Consider the following 21,078-nt stretch of genomic DNA (forward strand, 5'->3'; position numbering starts at 1 on the left):
TAAAAATATAAAGGAATTAATGCCAGATATACCCAGGTTCTGAATAAGACTCTTGTCTTTTAAATGGATTAGCTGGTGGATATACATAATTAACTCTAGTCTCAGAGATACCATTTACTAACCCTATCAATTTCTATTTGACAAAGTTTTTTTTACTATCCTTTATTTAATCTTTAATACAACCATCACAGTTAAATATTATGGTTATCCATATTTATAAACGAAGATAATGATTTTCAGTGGCATAGAATAATTGGCCAAAGGTAACATAACTAGTAATTGGTGGTACAGCAATTCATAATCTGGAACGTTGAATGTCTTTACCCCTAACACACCCTGGCCTGCCCCATGATGCTAGTTGTTTTTAAAGTGCTTTTGCAGTGCACTAGAATTCTGAGAAGTCTCAGGGACCTCTAGGAGGAAGGTGAGGAGTAAAAAAACCAGGGCTGCCTCTACTGCCTCTGGGCCTTCTACTACAGTTTCAACCACAGCGGCTGTGTTATTCATATTGGAGTTCCCTATAAAGTTTTATTTAAAGAAAGGTTAAAAACATCATACCATATAATGCTTCCACTAACAACTTCTTGGAGTTTGGGACCTTGTCTTATTTCTTAACCCTACCACAGTGTTAACATACCCTGACCTATTAGCAGGCCTTCTAAGGAAGGAGCAGAAGTCCTAGGCCCACTAACCCAGGTGAGAGGCCCCCTTCACCTGAGCTGCTGTGGGCTCCAGGATAACCACTGTCCCAGCTGATCTTCACAGATGTGTGTCTGTTTCCCACAAAAAACAATCCAATTATTCACAATACCTGAGGCATTCTCTCTAGTATCACATCTCACTGAAACCTCTCCCAAGAGGGAAGTGATTTCTTCTCCAAATATCCGACAGCAATTTTCAATCAGAAATTGTATAAGAAGAGAAACCTGCACAAAAAAGGGACAAAAATGAACTGCTACTTCTCATACAGCATGTCTATAGATCACATTTCATATATGAATCCTGATTCTAACAAAAAATGCAAAAGAATCCTGAGAAAAATTCATGTCTGCTTTAAAAGTATACAATACAGTTTCCTCTAAAAAACTATGATGCTTTCAAGAGTAGTCTGAGTATAGAAATTAACTTTAATCAGTGGACTAAAGTTATTATTTGTTATTATGTGTGGCCTTGGCTTAATGCTAACATTTTTATGCCAATAGTTCTGTCTTTAAAATTAGAGTAATTTTAAGTATTCTCTATAGGGCATTTGGGGTGAAGAAATATACCTTCTCATTAAAATTCATGAAGCATCATTAGATGAACACTTATAAAATGCATTTCTTATGTAAAAGGCAGGTGTCATAAGCGTGGGAAGTGGGTAGGTATCCTCTGTGGATTTATTGTGAAGGAGAGAGACAGCTGGAGAGAAAACTTGCATTTTGCCTGACTAGTCTCTTCCTATGCATTTCCTTCCCTTAGGCTCCCTAACTGGAGGTGCTTGGGGGAAGAGGTAAGATTTTACTAGGGAGCTTTGTGCCTCCATGGGATATACCGGAACCTTTACATAGTTTTCTTGCCCCAATAGCTGAGGCAAAGGAGCAGGCAGAATGCTGGGAGCAAGGGGAACCGATACCCCCACCCCTGTACTAACCACCAGGCCCTACACGAGTGTGATTTCAAGTAACTACTGTATGAACTATGTTTTATCAACACCTCCATTTTTTAGATGAGGAAACTGTGGATCAATGTAACTAATTTTGCCCAAGATTGTACATCTGGCAAGTGGTAGGGCAGAGAATCCAACCCTGACCTGTCAAATTCCAAAGTCCTTATTTCTTTTTAAAATCATATCAACTGCTTTCTTATCACTCTATGGTTTAAGTCAGTCAGTCATAGTTGGTTTTCCTCCTGAAAGGGAAAAGGGAAGTAATCCAACTGCTATCACTTTATTTGCTCAAGAAATCACCTTTCTACAGTCTACCAGGATAGGATAAAACACTCAAGGAACTCAAATTTATAAGGGTATGTACTGAAATTATTTAAGAAAATATCTTTCAGAATTAATACCCTGAATGTTAGGTTCAAAATGGGGACTTGGTCCCTCACAGCATAAAAATGAAAAACTTCATTACCTTTTTTGTAAATTCGTTTTCTAGTTCTGGGCTGGAGGAAGTAGGAGGCCAAAGAATGCTTGGAGCGATGCACACTGCTAAATTAAATGCAGTCATCTGATTGGATGAGGAATGTTGCTCAATGTTGTATAATACCCCAAAAAGATACCTTAGGAGAATAACATTGGCTCTTGGAAGCTGGTCTAATAGCCTAAAGACAGAAAAATGCACTCTTTAAGCAAACATTTCATAGAAAACTTGTATAGCCAGGCAGCCCTTGCTTTTCACAGTTCAGATGTACAGGAGAGTGCGTTAACATGGTACATGCAAAGTGAGGACTACCTGTACATAGCAGAGAAAGTGAGCACTGGAGATTTATTTATTTATTTTGTACACTGCCTTCACAAGCCAATGAAAATGTGAAAGAATGCAGAAAAATGGTTCATAGAAAAATGCTGCCTGAAATATTTACCCGAAACTGGTGCAATGTGTCTCATGCAAATCCTGTAACATTCCAGAATATTCTCAACCAAAACCCCAAAAAACTTTCTGATGAAATTAAACAGTTATATTTAATATGCTCCTTTACTTCCAAGTAGCAACACAAGGATTCTGTCTCTTGGTAAAAACCCAAACTTCAGCTACAAAGACTCCCAGGTCCATTCTGAGAGCTTATGCTCTGCTCCAACAGCTTCCGAGGTCAGTTTTGTCCCACATCTCTTCATCTCACTGGTATTACTTTCACACGTAAGTCAAGCTTACGATAGTATTTTTCCTACTGTTCCTATTTTGTCATTGATAAGGGATTTTAAATGATCATTCACTAAAAATGATTTTTACTACCATACAGAAAACATATGTTGATAGTCATGGTTGTTGCTTTTTTCCAACAAGAATCTGTAACCTGGGGTTACATTGGGTAATCTGACTCCTGTTGCATAAACAGCAGAGAGGTGTTTCTTCAGCACTATGGACTGACAATGAGTACAGTTTTGTAGGGACAGATTATGAAAGATACTGAAATGGACCAAAAGATTACTGAATGTATTCAGTGGAAAGTAAGGCACTGTCTATCATACTCTAGGGCAGTGGTCCCCAACCTTTTTGGCACCAGGGACTGGTTTCATGGAAGACAATTTTTCCATGGACAGTGGGGTGGGGGGGGCTGGTTCAGGCGGTAATGCGAGCGATGGGGAGTGATGGGGAGCGGCAGATGAAGCTTCGCTCGCTCACCCACTGCTCACTCACCTCCTGCTGTGTGGCCCAGTTCCTAACAGGCCGCAGACTGGTACTGGTCCACGGCCCAGGGGTTGGGGACCCATGCTCTAGGGTATCTGATTCTATGGGGGCCCTAAACCTTTGAGTTATTTTACAACTCTGAAAATTGTAGATTACTGACAGCAATGCACTTAACACTTGTCTATAGACTGGAAAATTCTGTCTGGTGGAGAGATAAATGGTTTATTTGTACACACACCCCCGTGACCCAGTAGTAAAAGTCAGTTTTGCATCTACGTGTAAATTCATTTCAGCATTTCTGATTTAACTATGTAAGCTGTGGTATTGATAGTTTGAAATCTCCTTTGAACTGGCAGTAATATCTTACTAGTTCTCTCATTAATTAATGTTTTAAATAAAATCTTTCATGTGTTCATTTTGTATTTGTATGAAAGCCATAAGTCTACCCTCTTTAAAAAAAATTGCCCATTTAACAGTCTGTAGAATATAAAGTTTTAGACAATGAGCAACAAAATACAGAATCTGAGGTTCACTCCCTCTGAATGGTTTCCACCAAACCTTAATGGAAGCAGAGATAGAATTTTGTTACATGGCTTTGATTCTGGTGTCTTCAACAGTTATACTATTTTCTTCTACTGATAAAAGGTGTCTATCAATAGTAGTGTGTAGATAATAATTTGTATTTGAAAGCTGCTCAAGAAAAACCTGTACTAAACAAGCATAGGCAAATAAATGATATTGGGATTCTTGGGTTTTCACAGAACTGGAAGTATTGCTTCTCTTATAATGCAGGAAATATTCAGGAATCAGGGTGGCGAGTCCTGCCAGGAACTTACCTTTGCATGAGTATAGGCAATGTATTCTTTGCATGAATACAGACAATATACTTTTCCCTCTGTAGTATTCCCACATACACTTCTCCATATGTCTCTTTCATAGCACTGATTATACTACACTGTTATTCTTTGTTTTATCTATTCTATCTATTCGACTAGACTTAGTTCCTTGAGGGGAAGGAATTTTCTCTATATGAATTCAGTTGCTAAGTGAAGTATATAAGGAATTGTCTGGTTAGTTAAATATTTACCAAAACTAAGATCATAAATTGTAGATTGGGTCTACTGTGTTAGCTATTGGTCTAATGGGTTTCAGCTCCTATCAGATTCAGATATACAGAAGGTGTACAATGGTCGAGTATTCTATGTTAATAAGGTTAGGGAAAAAAACAATAACAATGACAGTAGCTAGCATAAATCTATTTTTAAACTGGTCCTCATGGATTTGACTTTGATAGTCATATTGCATTAATAGACAAGCTTATAAAATATAAGTTTTCTAAAAAGTATTTTTGATAAATGACCAAATTAGAATAATTACCTTTGAACTGCATTTATTTTCTCTTCATCATTTCCTTGATCCATTACACAGACCCAATGATCATAGAGATCTGACGAAAAAATACTTCCTGGAATATTTCGTAGAAAATCCTTATATAGAGGGAAAAATAAATATTTTAAATTGTTATTCTCATGTTAATTATGTATTAGAGAAATTACAAAGAAGACACATTATTGGAAAGTACAGTTAAGTTGTCCCTTCTTTGGAATACGCAGAGCTCTGTGCCAACCCTTCAATGATGTGCACACATAGAAATGCATGCTTTGATATTTTTCTAACAAAAACCAGAGGGAAATTGGATTCTGGACTATAGTGGTAAAGATAATGGACAACCTGTTTGGGATGAAACCTCCTGTGTGTGTACATTTTAGCAAATTAGTATAACATGGCAGGGTCTGGGGCTTCCCTGGTGGCGAAGTGGTTAGAAATCCACCTGCCAATGCAGGGGACACGGGTTCGTGCCCCGGTCCGGGAACATCCCACATGCCGCGGAGCGGCTAGGCCCGTGAGCCACAACTACTGAGCCTGCGCGTCTGGAGCCTGTGCTCCGCAACGGGAGAGGCCGCGACAGTGAGAGGCCCGCGCACCGCGATGAAGAGTGGCCCCCGCTCTCCGCAACTGGAGAAAGCCCTTGCACAGAAACTAAGACCCAACACATCCACAAATAAATAAATAAATAAATTTATAAAAAAAAAAAAAAAAAAAAAACATGGCAGGGTCTGGCAAACCATCCTAAATCCTTTTTATTTCACTAGTTAAAAGAAATGCATGAAGATATTTGTGAGATTCATAATGTGGTAATCAGTCGTCCAATCATTCTATACATATTTATTCATATGTGCCAGGCACTGTTTAAGGTGCTAGGGATAGAGTAGTAAATAAAACCAAGTCCCTGTTATTTTAGAACTTTATATTCCAGTGGCATTGGTGAATAATTCCATCCAGAGGTACTTAGAGTTTCTCCTTATATTCCCCATAGAAGGGCTCTCATGTATCATGGGGAGAAAGCACTCCAGGCTATGGCTGGGCTCTGGGAGCCTAGGACAGCACCCCATGCCTAATGTACATTAAATAATATGTCCCTGGTACATTATCCTTTCTGGCCTTTGAGAGCCTTTTATGCTGAGACCACTGGCAGGGCTAGGTGTGGTGAAACCAGACTATGACACAAGTAGGATATAATCAACAGAGTTTGTTGTTTGACATATGTTAATAAAAAGCTTAAAAATGAACTAATTTTGGTCCTGGTCCTATGTTCCTTTCTGATCTAGGCCAACTCTCTCTGCTGCTTTTGGCATGGTTCTAACAAGCCAAGCTTGAAAAGTCTGATCTCCACCTTAGTAAACTTCAGGCAGACAAAACTCAATTTCATGTCTAAGCACTGTACCCATGGTTGACTATCCTCTTGCAAGTTCCTGCCTACAACATGGAGATAGGTGAAAGTCTGCAATTGAATAATTTTAATCCTTGCTGGAAAATCAAATCAGCAACTTCATCTATGTGCTTTAAAACGGCAATGCACAACTTGTTACTTATATGTCATGTTTTTATTACTAAGATGGAAGCTGTGATACCTAAGTGTTGCAGTTAGCTAATTAGGTGAGCATGTCTCCCACTAGCTTATTAGCTCCTTCAGGGCAGGGTCAGACCCTCACCTTCTACATCATACACCTTAATGACACACACAGTCCCAGACATAGTCGAGGTCATTACTGAACTGTTGCTATCTCTCATATGGTCAAATATTAGTGAAGGACAAGGGAAGGTCAACTAACTATAACTGAGATTCTAAAATAATTTTTATAAACCTCTTTGTAGTCATGTTACCTATTATCATACATTTGTTTTAGAGTAGTTAACAAGTAGGAAGATGATTGATACAAAGTCTTTCTCTGTTCTATTATATTTTTCAGTAGAAATGTACCTGGATACTTGTGATTCAGATGTGTCATCACAAAAGTTACCTCTTTCTTTTGGGTAAAGCTACCGAATTTTCATAATTTCAGACTAATTTTAGTTGCTGCACCTACTTTAAAAGTCAGAGTCAGAAGAGCCAAAATCTGTTATTTCAAACTGGGGCAGTGACAATGCCTCTCTTTTTAAGTCTCAGTGGAAAAAATACTTATCATCTGTTTTGAAGAAAAACATCATTAAATCTTAAAACCTACACTTGAAAGATAATAACTTGTAACATCTCAATGAACTCTCCACAGCTGGAATAACAAGTTACGAAATAACAACCACCATCGGTCTGAGAAAGGATGTGAGAGCTGGTTCTGAATTGCAATCACCAACTCTTAGCACTCAACGGAAAGCCTCCTCCCCTCCAAAATCAGAACCCAGGCCATCAGCAGAATGCCCATATTAATTTGAGATGAGATTCTTAGGATTAAAAATGAACTTTTCCTCAAAGGTCTGATGGATCAAAATTACAGTATCTCAAGCAATTCTCTTCCAGTTATAGTTTGAAGGTTAAGCTTATATTTAAACAAAACCAGTATAAGCAAAAAATTAAAGGAAAACTTAAGTATCACTTCCAAATAGTCTTAAAAACAAGAAACAAAACAAAACAAAACAAAAGCTCAAAAACTTTCGGCAAAAAGTTTCCCTTTCCTGCAACCACTTGGAAGAAATGAGAGTAAAACACAGTTATACGATTATGAAACTTTAATTAGTTGGAATCCATCTAACCAGACTTTCCAATCATTTGGATTACTTTCTGTCTTTTGTTTATTCTTCTATAAGTACAATTTCTTCAATCTGAAATACAGTTTAACTCTTCTAGAACCATACTTCTTTGTAATAGCCTCAACAATTTAGTACAAAGTTTTAAGAAGCATAGTGCTGTGATGAATAGCATAGTAAGGAAAATTTTCTAAAACATAGGCTTTAACTTCTGAAATTAAGAGATGGAAGAAAGCGTAATTATATGATAAAAAAAGAAAAATTCATCATGCATATATATGCATGTATGACATGTATGTGGCTAAGCACACCATACATACTTTTATTGTACTCCAGGATTGAAGGGTAATCACAAATCCTGTGTAAAATAAATTAGATGAACCTAGCTCCAATTCTCCAGTTCTTTTGAGTGACACTTTATTATGAAAGTCCATGGCAGGGGTTGTTTAAGAGCAGACATGGCCCTTTTACCAAGAGACATCTGATTGTTCATTAAGTCATAAAGTATGATTCTGTAAGCAACTGACCAGCAGTAGGGATATGCAAGAGTCTTCTTCACCATGTTTTCCTTAATTTGGTTTTTATGCCCCAGGCCCTGGGATGCAGGCTGGGGCACTGTCTCCACCCCTAGCTCTGGTGCATTCCAACCCTGCTGGGAGATGGGAGCCTGATGCTGGTCTGCAGAAGCTATTGCTGAGGTCAAAAGCTCTGCTAAAAGCTGGTTTTGACTCTAGGTTTTCCAAAAATGTGAGGCATTTTCAAGAATGTGAGGAGGAAAACATTTTAGAAGTCTAACTCAACTGTGGATGTGAGTTAAGTAACCACAGGGGTGGGTTCTAGGTTTTTTTTGCCATAAGTAAGCTTATCTGCCACAAGCATTTTTGCTGCAAAAACTTTTACCAAATAATGAATTGGCTGTAAGGCAATTCTACCATAAAAGGTAAAATAACAAAAAATAAATGAGGGACATTGAAAAGGATATAATGAAACATGAGAATAACAAAATTAAAGATTTTATTGTGAAATGCAAAATATTTGAACACATTTAAAATGTGTGTAGATTCATGGCAATACTGCACAATTAACTGACATTATTTTGTGGGTTGTACTTAAGCACTTGTCTTCCAAAGTCTTTCGTTCATAGTATTTTATACATTTTTTTTGCTTGTTGATTCGTCTCTTGTTCAGCATCACACTTTTTCTTTTTTGCTAAAATTTCTTCCTTCATTAAGAGAGGCACCAGGTTTCAAATACTAGGTACTAGGATGCATATTTGTGCCTGAGTGTTTGTGAAAGCCTTCCACACCATTGTATGTTTTTGGCATACTGTCATTTGTCCATTGATAAATGTTCCAAAGTTCTAGGGGAAATGTGGGTTCACGCTATGCCTTCAAGGCCCTTGGCCTCCTTCACCTCCAATGTAGTGTTTCAAAATATGAAACCAACTCTTGGGACCAATCATCATCATCTGTCATGATTTTTATATTGTGTATGTCAAAACGAACTGTCAACCAGTTATTTTATTTTTTATGGCAAAGTTGACCTGTGGCCAATTAGTTATGTGGCAAAAATATTTGCAGCAAAGAAGCTTACTGTGAAATACCAGACACACATGGGATGAAGGGTGAGAAACTTTAAGAATGCCAAATGTGGTAAGGATTTCATAAAAGAAGGACTGGATGTTGGAGTCATTCCTACTCCAACTTTACTTTTAAAAGGCATTAGGGGGTGACTGTTTAAATGAATGGAATTTCCAGTGGTCTCAGTGAGCAATTTTTTCTTTCAGTTGTTAGGCAAATGTTTGTTTACTCTGGTAAACTCTGTTTCAAAGTTTAATAAAAGTTTACTTTGGAAAATTTTGCCTTTATTAGGAATATAGTGAGATTGTGAGAAAGTCATCAGGATGTTTACTTTGGTAAATATGCTGTGTGTTATGATTATTTTTAATTTTTATTTAATTTAATTTTTTTGCATGGGATTGGCAGATGTGAAGATGAGGAGAGTGATGTGGGATGAAAAAATTTTAAAAAGCCTATCTGACATGCCACATCATTAGCAGTGGCTTTTAAAGGCCAATGTGACTTTGTGAAGTGTTATTTAACACTTTTTAAGATTCTAATTCTATTATGGTCCTTTGCAGATGGGGATAATGTTATAATGAGAGAAACCAGTTGTCTTTCTCCAGAGCTATGCTGTGGGGTGGATGAAGGGAGAACTTCCCCTACCTTTAAGACAGATGCTATCACGAAAATAGATTCACAGTCTAGTTGTACTTCAGCTCCAGAATTCAGTTTCTCTTTCAGCTCTCTGCAGGATTTCACATTGGCCGACTGTCTGAAGATGCCTTTTGTGAGGGGTCCTTTTTGGTTAAGAAAGAAAAGCATATCCTATGGGGAAGCAAGGGAAAAAAAATCAAAATGGCACTTCATGCATAACAAGCAAGGGAACATATATTTGCCCTCTCCAGCTGCCAGAGGCTAGGGTATAACAGGGGGAAGCCCTGAAGGATTGGGGCTAGATGGCCTCCTAGAGATTTAAAGTAAATTTGTTTTTTGCTATCTCTAAATCTCTTTCTCCTATTTATTCTTGCTATATTCAACATCTAAAACACTTTACTTTAAACGCTTGCTTTAATGAGACTGTCTTTTTTCAGTGAACCAACAGTCACTTCAAGGTACCTGTTAACTTGTCTCTCTCCTCCCTAACTACCCTTTCCCCATTATTCTCTAATACGGACCCTTTTCCCCTAATATGGAAATGCTCTTGCCAAATTCACTCTCCATTTGCTTGTCTTTCTTTTCATGTGACTTTACATTTTATTCTACTTCCTGTGTTTACTTCCTTCGTTTAAAATCAGCCTCCAAAATCATCTCTTCCAGTAAGCTTTCTTCATTCCATTCCATTCCATTCCATTCTGTTCAATCTTTCATTTTGCTTTCTTTCTTTCTGTGTGTCCTCTGCTTGCCATGTAGGAAGAGAATAGGTGTTGGAGACGAGCAACCCATGGGATCTGGAACCTAGCTATGACACGCATTTATTGTGTGACCTTTGGTAAACTCGAGGGTTTATTTTCCTTTCATTTGTAAAGTAGGAATGATGGTGATGATGATGATGATGAAGGTAACTACCCTCTAAATAATCTGTTGTGACGGATAAGCAATAAAGTGGCTAGCCTAGTACATTAGATGCACAATACAGGAAAAAGTGCCAGGCATCTAGCATAGTGCTTGGAGGATACTGGACACTCAATAAATGTTGCTTAACAGTGATCATTTACTATATTAACCAGAGACAATAATACTCAGTGGCTTTCATTTGATCTCTTCTACATACAAAAGATAATTAAATGCCAGCAGGTGTATCTTTATGCTTAAAGACCTGGAATACAAATAAAAATATAAGATTTAGTATAGAAATATAAGATTTAGTCTCTGTTGCTAAAGTGATTAAATGAGACTTTCTGAACAATGTAGGGTTCAAGAAAGGCTGTGGGAGAAATGTGAGGGCTAATGTGGATTCTCTGTCTACAGAGCAGATTCTAATTTATCTGAGCAGGTTTATGTGGCTTTTCCCTGAAACCAGTAGACTAGATCATCTCTCCCCATTATGTCTGCCTTATGACTCTGCAATAGCTTAATCAGATTTTTATTCTTTGAAGTAATAATAAAGATTCTCAGCCAGAGCCACGGGTGTCTATAATTTTCCATTTGGGGATAGATTTACCTCCCCGAGCCCTCCTTTCCAAACCTCCTTTCCTGTTAGTGTTACAGGCCAAAATGAGACTTACCAAGACAGCTTTGGGCAGATTGTCGTTCTCACAGATATTTGGCAGAGAAACCCCAAAGAGCTGTCCTGGCACAGGAGATGTTGGTGACATGGGCAAGTTATCCAGGTGAGTGCTAGAGCCCCGCCAGAAGGCCCAGTTTATGATAGATCTTCTCCTTTTATATGTCTTCTGACCTGAATCTAAGGAAGAAGTGAGATTATTAGGGAAAATAATTTAATTCACTTAATCTTATTTCTACAGTTCTCATTTTACAGTACGTTCATTACTATGGCTCAGTAGTTTATAAATTAAGGAAGAATCAAACATTTGGGTTATTCACCTATCTATCTTGGAGACATTACTGTGCTATTTAGTTAAGTTCTGGCACTAAAGTTTCATAGGTAAAAGAAGGGATCCCTTACTGAACTATAACAAATTAAAGCAAAAGGGTTTCATACCAACACATATCCCATCTTGAAGCGGAGACTAAGCATACAAAAAAAGTTGAAGATTAAATTAGATCACGATTAAATACTGAGAAAAAGAAAGGAAGAAGGAGAAAAGGAGAGAGGAGAGGAGAAGGGGAAAGAGGAAGAGGAGGAGGAGGAGGTAAACAAAGAGGAAGAAGAAGAAGAATTAGGGGAAGAAGAGTTGTCTCTATTAAGGTGCTCTCTAGAAACAAGAATGCTTTATTATCTGATGTTCCACTCTACTACTGAGGATAGAGATATAGGAAATTAATGTTCTATATTCCCCCCCTTTTTTCCAACTGCAAAGACTTTTATGTATCTTTTTGGTTCCTGACTTTAAAAAGCATGTTTAAGGAAGCATGGATGGATACAAACATGAGTGAGACTTGCCCTTGCCATGGTAAAGTTTACAATCTAATGGGGGAACAAGGCTGGTGATGGCGGGGGGGGTGAGGGAAAAGCAAGTATATTAATAAATAAAATGTCATAAGGGGGGAACAAAGCATCAAAGGTATTCAGAAGAACAATAAAGCACATCTATCTACCAACTAGGAGTGAGGGAGTGATCCTGGAGGCATGTGCATTTGATGTGAATTTTGAATGAACACGATTTTAATAGGTAGAGGATCTAGCACCACGACTTGCGTGAAGTTAACTACTCAATAAATCATTCTCAAACAGTAATTGAACTAAGGAGACATTTAGGTGGTAAAAGATAGTATGAACAAAACAGGCGGAAGTAAGAAAGGTCAACAGTGAATCATGATTTTGTGAGATCATAATTCTAAGACATTTTTGATGTCAGCTGTATCTAATTTTAACATGAAAATTGATTGACTTGCACAGAATTTGATACTTAAAAAGACAGCTCATTAAGGTTCCTTTTGGACCTTTCTGCCGTGTGTGCCCTCTGGCCCTCAACACATACGCACAGGTAACAACTATAAACTCTGGACAAAATTACAAAATATAAAAGCCTACCTGGGGCTTCCCTGGTGGCGCAGTGGTTGAGAATCTGCCTGCCAATGCAGGGGACACGGGTTCGAGCCCTGGTCTGGGAAGATCCCACATGCCACGGAGCAACTGGGCCCGTAAGCCACAATTACTGAGCCTGCGCGTCTGGAGCCTGTGCTCCGCAACAAGAGAGGCCGCGATGGTGGGAGGCCCGCGCACCGCGATGAAGAGTGGTCCCCACTTGCCACAACTAGAGAAAGCCCTCGCACAGAAACGAAGACTCAACACAGTCATAAATAAATAAATAAATAAAAGAACGTGAATTTCTAAAAAAAAAAAAATCTTAAAAAAAAAAAAAAAAGCCTACCTGAAGGCACTAAAGAGTAACCAAAAGAAGACGGACAGTGGAGGTAAAAGTCTGATGCTTAGAAGAAGGGAATGGCATGGCACTGGGTAAGTTTCCTATTTTTACAGCTTTCAGCCAGAGGACGGGCCCCAGGGTGTAGGGGTGACTAAAATTGGGAGAGAAACCTGCACTTTTACTGGCTTGAAAAAACTAGAGAAGAGAGATGGAGGTAACGAGAGCAGCTGGAAAGTGAGGGGTGGGGGATCCCAGAAAGGAGAAAACTGAATAGTGGGAGCCCCAAACATTGCGTATAAATTCTGCCCAAATCTCTGGCTGATCCCCGAAGCATGCACGTGTGTGGGGCAGATTCAAAACAGCTTGCGGTTAAGGCTAACAGGGCTGAGATTTGAAAGGCCATAACTCCCAGGTGGCGACCACACAGGGTTAGACTCCATTTTCTCTAGGGACAGTGCACGGGATTAGTCAATACACTTCAGCTGCGTGGTCCTGACATGCAACCAAGATGCCAGAGATGACGTTCAGCTACTCAGCACTCCCTGACAATGGAACAATGAAGGAGATGATCTTTTCAGGGAGGACACGATCGGCAGTGTCAAATGCTCATTTCAAACAAGTGTTTTATACTGTTTATTTCCTTAGCATAACCAACTTAAACCAAATACTAAAAAAGCCAAATCGTGGGAGGATAATCAAATAAGTAACATTTTACTGAAAAGCCTTCAGACCATCATCCACCCTTGGCTTCCTCGGGATACAGTCAGTGCATCATTAATGTGCATACATCCAGGTGTAAAGGTCTTTGGATCTGGAGTCAGGAGCCCACTTAGACTCCCGGCTCAAACACTAATTTGTGCACGTTACTTACCCTTTTTCTTCAATTTTAAAATGAGAAAATTACCTACACCTCAAAGCCTTATTGAGAGGATTAAATAGGATAGTGTATGAAAAGTGCTACTTTGCTCAGGGCATAGGTCATAGCAATCTTGATTAAAGCTGCTAAGACACCAATCTCCTCTCCACAAAGAGGACCTCCTCCCCACACCCTTTCTCCATCTGGGTAACAGCCTTCAGGAAGTATGCAGACAGGAAGGAATACCAGACTCTGCTTAACTAAAGCGTTTCCTTTCTGCCCTGACATTCCCAACCTCCACCATTTTAAAAAACAGAAAAGGAAACTGAACCTTATTCTTAAATCCAGAAGGGGGTTCCTGTATGCCAGCAACGTCAATCTGTGCAAATGTTTGTTTAATATGTATCTTTATATATGTTGAGTAGTTGTACTCAGTCTAGTTTCCTCACATTTAATCTGGTTTCACTATTTCGAAACCAGGTTTATTTGATTTTTTAGCTTTCACACACTTCTTAGGAAGAATGCTCTATCATAAAGTTATATACCCAGCTATCTGATGAATGTAGACAGAGGATAAAGTAGAAATTGAGTTCTGTATTTTATTATAAATGCTTTCAGCTGCAGCCATGCCTTTTATTATGTACAACAGTCAATTTTAGAGTTCATGTTCCCTTTGGGACTGAGAGAAAAAAAATTTCATTAAAGTTTACTTTCTTGCAGAGGTTTTAATGCATAGCTCTTACCTTCTAAATGTCAAAGGCTGATGAAAAAACATGCAATTGTTATAAAAACGATTAGGATGATGTAAATGCAAAGCAAATGAAATTCATGTACATCCAGCTTTCCTAAACAATTCTGGCAAGATTCAAGCTAGAGTTTCTTCATGCTTAACTTATGGAACTGAATATTAAAAATTGTAATTCTTAAAAGTTTGTGCTTATAGATTATTAAAGAGTAATAAATAACCACAACAAAAACCCCTTAATTAGAAATTTTAGCAAGATGGTGATGTAGGAAGATCTTGAACTCACCTCCTCCCATGGATACACTGTATCTACAGCTATATACGGAACAATTTCCTCTGAAAAACCCCTCAAAACTGGCGGAGAGACCCTGTTACATCGGGCAAATGAGAAGGAAACTACATCCAAGTGGGTAGAAAAGGCTGAGACACCATCTCACCATAAACCCCACCCCTCGTGCAATGACCCATAGTCAGGAAGAAACTCAAAACCCAGAGCTTCCCCAGAAAGACTGAAGGGTTCACACCCCACATAGGTCACCCCAACTTTTAAGATCTGGCATCTGAGGGATAAGCCCCCCAAAACATCTCACTTTGAAGACCAACATGTCTCATGCCATGAGACATGTGGGGCTTTGTGGAACTGAGGGAGGGTTCCTTTTTAAAATTTATTTTATTTTTGACTGCACTGGGTCTTTGTTGCTGCACGCAGGCTTTTCTCTAGTTGTGGAGAGTGGGGGCTAGTGCTATGCACGGGCTTCTCACTGCAGTGGCTTCTCTTGTTGTGGAGCATGGGCTCTAGGTGCACGGGCTCAGTAGTTGTGGCTCGTGGGCTGTAGAGCACAGGCTCGGTAGTTGTGGTGCACGGGCTTAGTTGCTCCATGGCATGTGGGATCTTCCTGGTCTAGGGCTTGAACCTGTGTCCCCTGCACTGGCAGGTGGATTCTTAACCACTGCGCCACCAGTGAAGCCCTGAGGGAGGGTTCTTAAAGGGCTTATGCCCAGGCTCACCCACTCCAGAGCTCAGTCCACAAGCAGCCCTTTGAAAAGCACCCAGACTTCATGTGAAAGAGATTCATTTACTAATTTTAAAGCAGTGGTCTGAGGGGCAGGGGTCTGCTGGGATACTCCCCAGGACAGAGGCTGGTGGACACTATCTTCTTACTCTCCTCTGCACTGCTACAGACTGCAGGCACCATCTTTTTCCCACCCGCTTTCTGGTGGGTGTCATCTTTTTCTTTTTCTTCTTTCTTTCCATTTCCTCCCATCCTCTTTTTCTTCTTTCTCTTTTTCTTTCTCTTCTTTTCCTTTTTTCAGTGGATGCCATCTTTGTACTCCCCCTCTGCCCTGCTTCAGCCAGTGGGCACCAATTTTGTGCTCTCCCTCTGCTGTGCTCCAGAGTGCCTCTGTCTCCTGGAGGGGAGGCTCTACACACCTCTGGTGAACTGGTTTTTACATTTGCTGACACCGTTTTTGCAGCTGTCACCCAGGGAATGCCCCTTGATCACCTGGCCAGGGGGGCTTGCATTCCTGGGTCCCACAGGACTGTAACAATTATAGAGACAGTTCTTAGAAGACTACCATCCCTAGGGTATTGCATAGGCAGCAGACTGAAACACACCCCCAATCTTTTTGTAAAAGTGGCCTATTTGCTCATCCAGGAACTTCAGCCCTGGGGGCAGGCTTCAGGTTTGGCACACACCTAGAGGTTATGGAGGTGCTCTCAAAGAAGGCACCCAGGGGACACCATCTTTGCACTCCCCTATGCATGACTACAGAACAGTGGTATCTCCCAGAAAGGAGTTTATACACCCACTTGGAGTCCCAATTTTTGTGACTGTTGCCAGGGGACACCTCCAGATAGCTTGGCTCTGGGGGCCAGCAGGCTTATGCTTGCAGCCCTAGAGGACTGCATATATTTGCATTCTTGAAAAGCTGCTGCCTGAGGACCTGGTTTCCAATCAGCCTGAATAAAGGTACTGACTGAGCTCTCTCCCCTTTGGGACACTGACTGATCTTGGTACATCCTCAACTACTGGGAGCTATTAAAAATAAAATAGCCTGCTTGGACAATTACAAAGGGTTGAGAGAAAACCAAGAGCTAGGGCAGGGTTGAATGAAAAGTTTCATCTCTTACACAAGGACAATGGTTCAAGATTGGAAGAGGTGGCTGTTTCAACTAATGCACAGAAACCAATATAGAATCAAGCAAAATGAAGAAATAGAGAAATATGTTCTAAATGAAAGAACAAGATAAAACCTCAGAAAAAAAGTTAATGAAATGGAGGTAAGTAATTTACCTGATAAAAATTTCCAGCAATGGTCATAAATATGCTCACTGAACTTGGGAGAAGAATGGATGAACACAGCGAGAACTTCAACAGAGATAGAAAATATAAGAAAGCTCCAAACAGAAGTCACAGAACTAAAGAATAACTGAATTGAAAAATACCCGGGAGGAGGGGTCAACAACAGATTGATGAAGCAGAAGAAAAGATCAGTGAACTTGAGACAGGGCACAGAAACTCACCCAATCAGAGGAGCAAAAAGAAAAAAGAATGAAAAAAAGTGAAGATAGCTTAAATGAGACAACATCAAATGTATTAAACATCACATTATAGGGGTCCCAGAAAAAGAAAGAAGAGAAAGGGGAAGAAAACTTATTTGAAGAAATAATGGCTGAAAAGTGTTCTAACTTGGGGAAACAGAAATTCAGATCTAGGAAGCCCAGAGAGTTCAAAATAGATGAACCCAGAGATCTATACCAAGACACATTATAATTAAAATGTCAAAAGGTAAAGACAAGGAGAGAATCTTAAAAGCTACAAGAGAAAAACAACTTATTATGTACAAGGGAAACCCCATTAGACCATCAGTAGATTTTTCATCAGAAATTTTAAAGGTCAGAAGGAAATGGCACAATATATTCCAAGTGCTGAAAGACAAAAATTTCCAACCAAGAATACTCTATCTAGCAAAGTTATCATTCAGAATTGAAGGAGAGATAGAGGTTTCCAGACAAGCAAAAGCTAAAGGAGTTCATCACCACTAAACCGGCCTTATAAGAGATGTTAAAGGCACTTTTTTAAGCTGAAAAGAAAGGGCACTAATTAATAATATATAAAAGTATAAATCTCACTGGTAAAGGTAAATATATGGTAAAGGTAGTGAATTAATTACTTATAAAGCTAATATGAAGGTTAAAAGACAGAAATAGTAAAAAAATAACTGTAACTACAATATTTAAGTAAGGGATATACACGATAAAAATATGTAAAATGTGACATCAGAAAACAAAATGTTGGGGAGGAGAATAAATATGTAGAGCTTTACAATGTGTTCAAACTTAAGTTGGTATCAACATAAAAAGAATGTTACAAATACAAGTTGTTACATGTAGGCCTCATGGTAACCAACAAGCAAAAACCTAAAGTAGATACACAAAAGATAATAACAAAGGAACCTAAGCATATCACTAAAGTCATCAAACCACAAAGGAAGAAAGCAAGAGGAGAAGAAATGAACAGAGGAACCACAAAACAGCCAGAAAACAACACAAATGGCAATAACATATCTATCAATAATTACTTTAAATATAAGTGAAGTAATTCCTCCAATCAAAAGACAGAGAGGGACTGAATGGATAAAAAAACAAGACCCATCTACATGCTACCTACAAGAGACTCACTTCAGACCTAAGAACATTCACAGACTGAAAATGAAGGGATGGGAAAAGATATTTCATGAAAATGGAAACCAAAAGAAAGCTGGAGTAGCTATACTTATATCAGACAAAATAAACTTTAAAACAAAGACTGTAATAACAGACAAAGAAGGGCATTACATAATGATGTCAATCCAACAAGAGGATATAACATTTGTAAATATTTATGCACCCAATATAGGAGCACCTAAACACATAAAGCAAATGTTAACAGACCTAAAGGTGGAAATAAACAGCAATAAATAATAGTAGGGGACTTTGATAACCCATTTCCATAAATGGATAGATCATTCAGACAGAAAACAGTAGAAAACATCGGCCTTAAATGACAAGTTAAATCAGATGAACTTAAGGTATACATACACACACGCAAAACATTCCATCCAAAAGCAACAGAACGTACATTTTTCTCAAGTGCACATGGAACATTCTTCAGGATAGATCATACGTTAGGCCACAAAACAAGTCTTAACAAATTTAAGAAGGATGAAATGATATCAAACATTTCTTCTGACCACAATGGTATGAAACTAGAAATCAATTACACGAGAAAACTGGAATATTCACAAATATGTGGAGATTAAACAACATGTTACTGTTAACAACCTATGGGTCAATGAAAGAATCAAAAGTGAAATAGAAAAATACCTTGAGACAAATGAAAATGGAAATATTATATACGAAACTTATGGATGCAGCAGAAGAAGTTCTAAGAGAGAAGTTCATATCAATAAATGCCTACTTCAAGAAACAAAAAAAACTCAAGTACACAACTTAACTTTACATCTCAAGGAACTAAAAGAACAAACTAAGCCCAAAGTTACTAGAAGGAAGGAAATAACAAATATTAGAGCAGCAGTAAATGAAATAGAGACTAAAGGACAGTAGAAGAGATCAATGAAACTAAGAGCTGGTTCTTTGAAAAAATGAACAAAATTGATAAACTTTTAGCCAGACTCAATAAGAAAGAGCTAAAATAAATAAAATCAGAAATAAAAGAGATGTTACAATTGATACCACAGAAATATACAGGATCATAAGAGACTACTACGAACAATTACATGCCAACAAATTGGACAACCTAGAAGAAATGGATAAATTCTTAGAAACATACAACTTCTAAGACTGAATATGAAGAAACAGAAGATCTGAACAGATTGATTATTGATAGGGAGACTGAATCAGTAATTTAAAAACTCCCTATAAACAAAAGTCCAGGACCTGATAGCTTCACTGGTAAATTCTACCAAACATTCAAAGAAGAATTAATACCAATGCTTCTTGAAGTCTTCCAAAAAACAGATTCCAAAGTCATTTTACAAGGCCAGCATTACTCTGATACCAAACCAGACAAGGAAACCACAAGAAAAGAAAATTATCGGCCAATATCTCTGATGAACATATAGGCAAAAATTCTCAAAAGAATATCATTAAACTGAATTCAACAATACATTAAAAGAATCATATGTCATGATCAAGTTGGATTTATTCTAGGGATACAAGGATGGTTCATATTCTGCAAATCAATCAACATGATACACCGCATTAACAAAACAGAAGATAAAAATCATATGATCATTTCAATAGATAAAGAAAACACTTAATAAAATTCAACATTCATTTATGATTAAAAACTCTCAAGACAGTGGGAACAGAGGAAATGTAACTCAACATAATAAAGGTCATATATGACAGCTAACATCATACTCAATGGTGAAAAGTCAAAAGCTTTTCCTCTAAGATCAGAAACAAGACAAGGATGTCCACTCTTACCACTTTAATTAACACAGTATGGGAAGTCCTAGCCAAAACAAGTAGGCAAGAAAAAGAAATAAAAGATATCCAAATTGGAAAGGAAAAAGTAAAACTGTCACCATTTGCAGATGACATAATACTATATACAGAAAACTCTAAAGACTTCACCAAAAAAACTTTTAGAACTGCTAAATGAATTCAGTCAATTTGCAAGATATAAGATCAATATATAGATATCTGTTGTGTTTCTATACACTGATAACAAACTATCAGAAAGAGAATTTAAGAAAATAAGCCCATTTATAATTACACCACAAAGAATAAAATACCTAGGAATGAATTTAACCAAGAAGCTGAAAGACCTGTTCACTGCAAACTATAAGGCACTGATGAAAGAAATTGAAGAAGACACAAATAAATGGAAAGACATTCCATGCTCATGGATTGGAAGAATTAATATTGTTAAGATCTCCATACTATCCAAAGCAGTCAATAGACTCAGTGCAATCCCTATCAAAATTCCAATGGCAGTTTTCACAGTAATAGAACAATTCTAAAATTTGTATAGAACCACAAAAGACCCCAAATGGACAAAGTGATCTTGAGAAGGAAGAACAAAGCTGGAGGCATCATGCTTCCTAATTTCAAACTATATTATAAAGCTATAGTGATCAAAACAGTATGATATTGCCATAAAAACAGATACACAGATCAATGGAACAGAATAGAGAGCCCAGAAATAAACACATGCACTTATGGTCAATTAATTTATGACAAAGGAGCCAAGAACATACAATGAGGAGAGGATAGTTTCTTCAATAAGTGGTGTTGGGAAAACTGGACAGCAACATGCAAAACACGTAACTGGACCACCCATACACAAAAATTAACTCAAAACGGATCAAGACTTGAATGTAAGAACTGAAATTATAAAATTCCTAGAAGGAAACATGAGGGTAAGCTACTTGCCACTGGTCTTGGCAATGATTTTTTGGATTTTACACCAAAAACAAAGGCAACAAAAGCAAAAATAAA

At 38.2% G+C, this 21,078-nt stretch overlaps 1 protein-coding gene across 4 annotated transcripts in view; it reads right to left on the bottom strand.

The window, feature by feature from the left end:
- Positions 1 to 21,078, bottom strand: part of ARHGAP20 (Rho GTPase activating protein 20) — a 149,558-nt gene that overhangs the window by 14,539 nt on the left and 113,941 nt on the right. For all 4 annotated transcript variants that reach the window (XM_082476851.1, XM_082476850.1, XM_082476852.1 and 1 more), the window contains 5 exons: positions 11,203 to 11,381; positions 9,641 to 9,802; positions 4,710 to 4,819; positions 2,115 to 2,304; positions 812 to 926 (listed from right to left, as the gene is read on the bottom strand). In XM_082476851.1, coding sequence (XP_082332977.1) covers positions 812 to 926; positions 2,115 to 2,304; positions 4,710 to 4,819; positions 9,641 to 9,802; positions 11,203 to 11,381 — 756 coding nt within the window. The remainder of the gene's footprint in view (positions 1 to 811; positions 927 to 2,114; positions 2,305 to 4,709; positions 4,820 to 9,640; positions 9,803 to 11,202; positions 11,382 to 21,078) is intronic.

This window comes from Balaenoptera physalus (assembly GCF_965194825.1).
Source record: "Balaenoptera physalus genome assembly, chromosome: 10".
Taxonomy (NCBI): Eukaryota; Metazoa; Chordata; class Mammalia; order Artiodactyla; family Balaenopteridae; genus Balaenoptera; species Balaenoptera physalus.